Source organism: Dissoconium aciculare (assembly GCF_010015565.1).
Source record: "Dissoconium aciculare CBS 342.82 unplaced genomic scaffold K489scaffold_1, whole genome shotgun sequence".
NCBI classification, from domain to species: Eukaryota; Fungi; Ascomycota; class Dothideomycetes; order Mycosphaerellales; family Dissoconiaceae; genus Dissoconium; species Dissoconium aciculare.
In genome coordinates this window covers 1,891,609-1,899,895 of record NW_022984951.1, presented here as the reverse complement: position 1 = coordinate 1,899,895, position 8,287 = coordinate 1,891,609, and the positions used below count along the sequence as shown (strand labels likewise).

The window sequence follows — 8,287 nt, the reverse complement described above, 5'->3', positions numbered from 1 at the left end:
TCGCAGCATTGTATTCGCTATATCTTCAACAACAGCGCGCCGAGGAGGGAATCCTTGCTTCGATAAATAGAGAATCTTCTCGACTATGAGCTGCTCTTCATCATTGTTAAGTTTACGCGAGTTCGCAAGGGTTTGCGCGCGTGGGTGGATGCCGAGGTGTCTTTCGCGGAGGGTTTCAAATGGAACGTCGTATGCATTTGCTGCAGCTCGAAGAGATGGAACTTGGTGGGTAATATATGCTTGAAGGGCTAAAGAAAGTCTTCCCTCAGTTTGAGAGAGCATTGTAGGCAAATATTGTCATATAATAAGAGGAAGAAGCTCGAAGACGCGTTGTGGGCGCGTTTTGACCGGCTCGGTGGTGTGACCGGCTCGGTGGTAGGGTACGTTACGGGTCAACTTCCTGTAAGAAAAGTAACTCGAGGGATTATTCTGGATTGTGAATACTGGATCGGGATCAATGAGACTTGTCTGGTTTCAAACAGAAGGTTGGTAACATGAGTTTTTAGACATAAGGTCCACTCGTACTATCTATATATATATGTTATTCTGAATACACATGAGATACACGCGCCCACCTGGGCACGAATCTGCCTTCAGTAGGAGACCTGTGCCTGAGGCTGGAGGCACGTTCGTTGCCTAATATCATGCAGTATATATAGGTAGATATCGTCCACACGATGTTGATTATACTCTATATTTATCCATGGTTTTTCTATTTGTGAGGCACAGTAAAATGTTATCAGTAGGTTACCAAGATCTTGTATCGTAGGTTGACTGTATTAACACGTGCCAGATACTCACTCATTTCAACATCCGACACCCTCCTAGATGATTCAATTACTATGTCGCTGCTTCGACTACCGGCAGCAGTTCGCTTGAAGATTTATGCCTACTCAGGTGCACCCAGCATAGGCACACCGCATACCTGCGTGGAGCGCGCAGACCAAGACCCCGAGGACGATGCCTTCAGCTTTTTTAATTGGCTCATCGGTGACTGCGTTATATCCAGATACAGGGAATTATCGCATATCATCAAAGTCAACCTTAATCACCGATCACCAATTTCTCACCCTCCATCACATTACTCTGCCACGCTTAGCCTCCTTCTGACGTGCTCGATCGTATACATCGAGCTTGCTCGGCATATATATTCTCATTGTCAGATTGTTATCCGCGCCAAAGATGACGCCAGCCTGGCCGCCCTGAGCAGATTGCGCGCCAGCTCAATTCACGCGTTGAGGCGCCTCACCATCGACCTGAACGCGACTTCGTGTGGGTCGGGTTGGATGTGCGACGATGAAGCAGATCCTGGGCTCGACGCTCACTTTGAAGGACGGGAACGGCTCGTCGAGCCTGAAGCAATTGAGGAACACGCTGCGACTCGTCTCGCTCATGAACGGACATGCGAAACCCAACGTTCCGAGAGCCAGAAGAATGGTGGCCAGCTTAGCACCTTATCCATTCTGAACTATTCTCAATCACGGCCGCTCACGATCACGAATGAGCTACATCAGGTGAGTGCGGAGTAGTCACGAAGCGTCTGCAAGACTGATTATTTTCAAAGGCTGTCCTTCGGAATTGGTCTCAAATTTGGGCCGAATTTCGAGCACAACTCGCGCCTGCAACATTAGAGCTGGACTTTATGTGTGATGTTGCTGATATCGACACCGGAGAGTTGGCACTGAAACCTTTTTTGACGGAAACCCAGCCGTATATGGCCAAATGCAACATCAGGCTCGCTCGTCGCAAGATTGAAGTGCTTCAACAGCTGGCTCAGTTGGCGATCGAGCATATTGTGTGTCCGTCTACGTTATGTAGTCCATCACCGGAAGCTAGACGATGCAATAACTCGATCACGTTCATGGATCTTCCCTCTGAGATCCGCCAGCACATCCTCGGATATACAGATCTCGTAGTTCCCGGAAAGGAGGTGGAGTGGAGCCCACACCGTGGCTGGTACCTCAGACGTGGCGGTGAAGAGTTCAACGTAACCGATTATAAGGCTCTCCTACATTTTCATCCGATAGCCAAGGATAAAAGCGAGACTATCGACGACGCCCATAATTATCGCGAACAAGATCACAACCGGGCATATTGTCAAGAGAAGCTCGGCGGACGGGGCTGTTTCTGCAAAATTCGGCACACCGTAAGTTCAAGCTACAGCAAGGTCGGTTGTTGGGCACCGCCTACACCATTCTTTTTGGTGAACTCGATCCTACGCCAGGACGCATTGCAGGTGTTCTTCAGTCAAACCCGCATCGTAGTCTGGCCGACTAAATCAACGTGGTCCGTCGAAACCGTGCTTCATTCCCCAAGTCGCTTGCACATTTCGACCTTTCTCAGCGACGTAGTACCTAAGGATGCACTGCGCCACCTGCGCTATCTTGAGGTCGTCTTCGAGTACTTTGACTATCCTGGCCACTTGACATGGTGTCCGACTAGCAGCCCGGAGCTAATCGACTGGAAGCGTACTATTGAAGAGATTAAGCCACATCTCGCATCGTCCAGTCTCGCGGTCAAGATTGTCTTTCCTCCTGAACCATCATTCGCCGATGTTGAGCTTCCTGACGAGTTGCAAACATCTGTTGCATTCTCGAAAGCAGAATTTCAACATAGGAAGACATGCTACTTCAACACGATTTTGCCTTTGCAGCGATTGGCCTGCCATCTCAAGCATTTGTGGGTCTGGATTTATGGGAATGTCGAAGAACCTGGAGGGGGAACAGGGTACACCGCCGATTGGTCTCGGGAGCTCGAGACTACGATTATGGGCCATGCATATGAGCCCCCTCGTCGCTCCGACTACAGCTCGGACGGACCTCCGGTGCCATTATTGCTTCGCAATGGACGTTGGTTCACAGATCGTAAGTATTTCAGCTGAAGCGAATGTTGGGCATCGCCCAGCAGATCCCACAAGACAAACGACCTCGGGAAGCAGTGGATACATGCGCATAGGAAATCTGTTTACTAACGATGACAGAAACACAAGCGCTCTTTCTAATGTGGATGCGAATCTTATTATTCACTGTACGAAAAGATCATCTTTCGGTCTCTATCGTGACAAAGGAAATGAGGGTCTGACAACCTCCGACGCATTGTTCCCTCTTCATAAAATGGTAATCGCCGCCAGCTTCAACAACGCCAATCCCATCCAGACAAAACGTATCCAGAGCCCCAGCGCCGATCAAGCATCAACATAACGCACATCATCAGCAAGTAGAAATTGACATAGAAGGGAATCATCGCCTGCGCCTTGTTCGCATCAGCACTTGTTTCTCCGCAGGAATGGACTCGGCATGTCCTCGCCATGCACGATGGGATTCCACTTGGCGGGACTGCTGAGGGAGAGCTCAACCAGTGTCCTGCCTCGCACTGGCTGTCTGTTCTCCTTCTCGGTGGCTAGGCTAAAGATGTTTCGCTTGATGGGCCCACCTAGTGAAAGTGGTAGCTGCTGTGGCTGCTGACCGTTACGGCGCGGTGACAGGCTGAGACCCTTGACGTTGTTACGCATCGGGCTTGGGTCCGCCATGTGCACGTCCATGGGAGAGCCAGCGAGGTCGTGGTTGACGGTGTTGTATGCAAAGGTTTTGGCGCGTGTGAAGGGTTTGCGGGTGCCCTTCTTGAGGGCCGGCTTAAAGCGGCGTGCGAGTGGTGAGTTCTCCTCGTTCTCCTCGTCGATGACTTCCTTCAGAGATAGGGATGTGAGCTCGGCCTCGATGAATGAATCATCGGCAGCTTCGCCAAAGGAGCTGCCATCGGTCGTGGCGAAGGAGCTGCCGCGCGTTGTGAATGAAGCGACGGCCGCGCTGTCCTTGCCAGGCGGTGGCGTACTTGATCTGACGTGGGCTGAAGGGGCTTCAGGTTGTGACGGCAGAGAGGCCAAATGCTTGTTGAGTTTGTCTTCGGCACGCTTCTCGACAACACTCTCGAATTCCGCGAGTAGTTCCGCCTTTCGCTTTTCCACCGCTTCATAGACCTTCTGATCGATGGCCAAAGTCGCCCGAGCATGCCACTCCATCTCCACCCTCTTGCTAGTCTCGCGAAGCTTGGTCATCTCATTCTGAAGGTCCACAACAAGCTGCGCCTGCTTCACTCGCTCTTTCTCGGCGTGGGCCAAAAGAGCCGTGCATTCCGATCGTACACGTGAGACTTTGATGTTCGCCATGCTCAACAGCTGAGACGTGTCTGGGCGGGCACGGGGATCAACCTTCAAACACCATGCGATAGCATCAGTGAGATCCTGGCTATATTGTGGAGGAAGAGGCTTGATGACGCCCTTCTTGATCTTCATGATAAGCTCCATGTGAGTTCTTGCTTCAAATGGTACTTGTCGTGTTGCTAGCTCATATATGATGCATCCTAGTGACCAGATGTCGGAGAAATGTGAATAGCGCTCTGCTGCGCAAATTTCTGGGCTCATATAGAATGGAGTGCCAACGTAAGTGCTGGCGAAATCATGAGAAGCAATTATTTTCGAGAGACCAAAGTCTCCGAGCTTGACGTTGTTGTTCTCGCCAAGGAAGACTAGGGATACCTTGGTCAGTATGTGTGAATGCCGAGTCATCGATGATACGCTTACCATTCTCTGGCTTCAGATCACGATGCAAAATGACAGTGTGGCCTTGCTTGCTCACAAGCGATTTTGCCCGCTTGACACCGCTCTCTCGCCCTGGTGTCGGTGGGTCTTCTCCATAATGACACCGGTAAAGTGCGCCCACCAGTTGTGCAAAGATAGTCCAAATAAAGTCCTCGTCGGCGTATTTGCTTTTCTCTTTCAGCCTTCGAATGTACCCGCCTAAGTCTCCATTGCCGCAGTATTCCATGTAGAGGTGAAGGTCATGAGAAGCTTTGAGATGTTGTCGGTGGTGATATTCGACGATATTAGGATGTCGTAGCGTCTCCAGGATCTTGAGCTCGGCGTGAAGCTGGTCCTTCTCCCGATCCGACATGCGGGTGTAGGAGATCTCCTTGCGACACAAGACAACACCGTCCTGTCGCCGGCGGACCTTTCGAATCACTCCGAAAGAGCCCTGGCCGATCTTCTCCAGGACGTCATAATCATTGTCGGTAGCCATTGTTCGTTGAGGGAAAGCGCTGCTGCTCCAATGCGAACAAACGAAGGACTAATGTATGCTGGGCGGAAATGAGACGCGCAACAGAGGTATGCTGAACATGCAAACAAAGAAGTGCAACGATGCAAAAGAACCGGAAGTGAAATGTAGTGTGGATAACTATGTATTGAATGAAGCTCAGCAGTGTCGCATTGCTCTCACTTGCTGCCGCGCTACGACATGGCTTTGCGCAACTGTTTAGTTAGAGAGTGTTGCTCGGGGCAACGAATTTTGGGTTGGCGGCGGGCGGCGGGCGGCTGCTGTCATTGGAGTTGTGTGGAGATCGAACCCTAACCGTCCACCATACAACTCCCAGCAAGAGCGCTCACTGTATCTTGATGAACATGGTACTGTCTCTACTTTCACCCTGCACCCGGTTTGTCTGACAACGAATCTCTGGAAACACGGGGTTATTGCTACCAAGATACCCGTGCAGCTGGAGGAGATGTTCAGGTTCCAATGGTATCGTAGTGTGTCTCCATGGCTGACATGTTCGACACGTGAGTCGTGCGAGACAGCGTCGCGTTGCAGCGTTTTGGTACACTCATGATAATAAATGTGCGATCCGACTTTATTCGCCTGATACAAGAGAAGCCCGCGCATTGCATGATGAAGCGCTGCACATTCCTTCTCATCAGCGGAAATGACGTGTGTTGTTGTTTGTTGTAATGAGAGCAGACGGTGAATGCCCTGCACAACAGCGACGAATCGTTCATGATAGCCCTGGAGTAGAAGCAGTCTGACGAAGTAATGACGAGTAATGTCGAGTAATGTCCACCATTATTTCAACCGTCGCGCACCCGAACACACAATCGTGCAGGTGGGCATGGCAGCAGCACCTGCATGGTCCAGATCGGAACAGTTACGGTTGGAATCACTGTGATCGGGGACTCCCTCCCTCTCCAACGGCAGCACGCGTGCTCTGTCGGAGTCTGTCCGTTGCCCAGCTGCACGGAAAGCGTTGGAGCTCCAGGGTGGCGCGACGTCATGCCTGTTCCGGCCACAGACAACGCTACTCATGCTAGATTTCCACAGAGACGAACGCATTTGAATCGAGACCAATTACACGCCCGGTCCTTCGTTCTGCTGGCCAGACCGAACTTCTGGAATCTCGCATCATGGCGGATGGTACAACGGTCGGCAAGCATCAATTAGAACGGGCGCTTTACGACGAGAAGAAAGATGTGCAGTCTGGTCGTCTCAAAGAGGACAATCCACTCGATACCAGCGAAGCTTTCCACAAATTTTGTGAGGCGTGCCGTCGCGGCGACCTGAAGACATGTCAGGAGCAAATAAGTACTGGAATCAACATCAATGCTCGAGACGAGTATGATTATACACCTTTGATCTTGGTACGTAGCCTGTCGCCACCAGTGTTCCCTGAGATGGAATTCAGCTGATGCTGACTAGTCGGTTGGAGGCTTCCTTATGTGGTCACTACGAGGTCACGGAGATGCTCCTGGAGCAAGGCGCCCTCTGCGAACGCGATACCTTCCAGGGAGAGCGATGCCTCTATAACGCACTTAACGATCGGATCCGTAACTTGCTCTTGTCTTACGACTACAGCAAATCGACTGATCCGCTGCAGCCGCTGGCAGCACATATTACCGGTCTCCTTACCCGCGACACGCCGCAGACTTCCGACATTGTGATACAAGCTGGCGAATCGACTGTCGAGCTGCATAAATTCCTTCTCAGTGCGCGAAGCCCCTACTTTGCGAAGAAGTTGGCGGCAGCGCCAGAGACCACATTGTGGAAGCTTGCCAGTAGCGTTCCGGTTCAATCGTTCGAGACCAGTATCCGATATCTCTACCTTGGCGACATAGGAGCTGGCCTTGGCGATGGTGAAGAGGAACAGGCAATCTTGAAGGGGATCGACAAGATTAGCCGACAGCTGGAGGTTCCACAGTTATTCGACAACATCCTGTCAGCCGGCGATAGAAGGCTGGCTCGGCAGAAGCGAACGGACGAACTCGAGCGAGGCCGAGATCAGATTTCGAAATGGTTCGAACAAAACATCCTCAAATACAAAGTCCACGTCGATACTGCTCAAGCTGGGAACGTCAAATGGGATCGCAGCAATGCCATTTTTGCGGACATTTTGTTGCAAGCCGACGAAGATGATCCAGCGATTGAGCCAGAGCCAGAAGGAAAGCCCGCCGTCCGACAGACGGATGGTCCACTGAATGGCATCCCTATCGGCATGTTTGGTTCACGTTCAAGGTCGGTCTCTCGAGGTCCTAAAGCAAGACGTTCGGTGCTGTTTCCCTGCCATCGAGCTATGCTGTTGCGATCGGAGGTCTTCGCCACCATGTTTGCCTCACCATTCAGGGAAGGACAAGACAGTTCCCACTTGCAGATAGTCCCAGTAGATTGCGCACCGGATGTTCTCGAGATCATATTAACCTTCCTCTACACCGAGAAAGCCGACTTCCCACTGCATGTCGCGCTCGACGTCCTCACGGCGTCAGATATGCTGTTCATCGATAAATTGAAACAGCGAGCAGCTTTACTCATCAGTACTTTAGGCAATGGCGGCGCCAGCGTGGTAGAGGCGGAGAACCCACGAGGCGAGACTGAACATGAGGATATCATCGACATTTATGACGTGATCCGAGCGGGATGGGACACTCGTGTCCACCGTCTGGAAACATTTGGAGCTAGATTTATTGCCTATAGACTGGAGCGATACGTTGACGAGCCAGAATTTAAGTCGCTCGTCCGGGATTCGGCCGCTCGGATCAAAGCGCGACAGGAGACAGATACGGTTGAACTGGTGGATGACATTCGATATTACCTCAGTGAAAGATTCCGCTTGCGATTTGAGGATGCCGGCTTGGACGACATGATGGGGGACTCTGCTCAGACATCACAAGAAAACGACATTGATGCGGTGGATGATGATCTCTCGGATCCTGATGCGGCCCAGAAGTCCGGCCGATCTTCAGACCGTCCTGCAGCGACAGCTGACATTCCCTTAGGCTTGGAGCAGGGCGTGGTACGGACCTTGGATGGCCAGATTGCCGGCGACGAGTTCGCGCAGGACGCGCTGAATTATCAAATTCTTTTGGGCAAGATAGAGACGCTGATGGACTCTCTCGGAATTGATGGATAGATTAGAGATTGCGCGTGCGCTATATTTTGACAGTAATCGCATCGCCAATACATACACTGCG

The 8,287-nt window shown here is 51.5% G+C and overlaps 3 protein-coding genes across 3 annotated transcripts; 2 read left to right on the top strand and 1 right to left on the bottom strand.

The window, feature by feature from the left end:
- Positions 1 to 842: 842 nt before the first annotated feature.
- Positions 843 to 2,881, top strand: K489DRAFT_406249 (uncharacterized protein; the record flags this gene model as incomplete). The annotated part of the gene is made up of 2 exons (XM_033607231.1): positions 843 to 1,514; positions 1,565 to 2,881. 2 exons carry the CDS (start codon positions 843 to 845, stop codon positions 2,879 to 2,881), a joined length of 1,989 nt encoding a protein of 662 aa, XP_033464608.1.
- A 381-nt stretch (positions 2,882 to 3,262) lies between these two features.
- On the bottom strand, positions 3,263 to 5,075 carry K489DRAFT_366701 (kinase-like protein; the record flags this gene model as incomplete). The annotated part of the gene is made up of 2 exons (XM_033602800.1): positions 3,263 to 4,524; positions 4,580 to 5,075. 2 exons carry the CDS (start codon positions 5,073 to 5,075, stop codon positions 3,263 to 3,265), a joined length of 1,758 nt encoding a protein of 585 aa, XP_033464607.1.
- An 885-nt stretch (positions 5,076 to 5,960) lies between these two features.
- On the top strand, positions 5,961 to 8,226 carry K489DRAFT_349048 (uncharacterized protein; the record flags this gene model as incomplete). The annotated part of the gene is made up of 2 exons (XM_033602389.1): positions 5,961 to 6,463; positions 6,532 to 8,226. Exons 1-2 carry the CDS (start codon positions 6,230 to 6,232, stop codon positions 8,224 to 8,226), a joined length of 1,929 nt encoding a protein of 642 aa, XP_033464606.1. The 5' UTR covers positions 5,961 to 6,229.
- Positions 8,227 to 8,287: the final 61 nt, after the last annotated feature.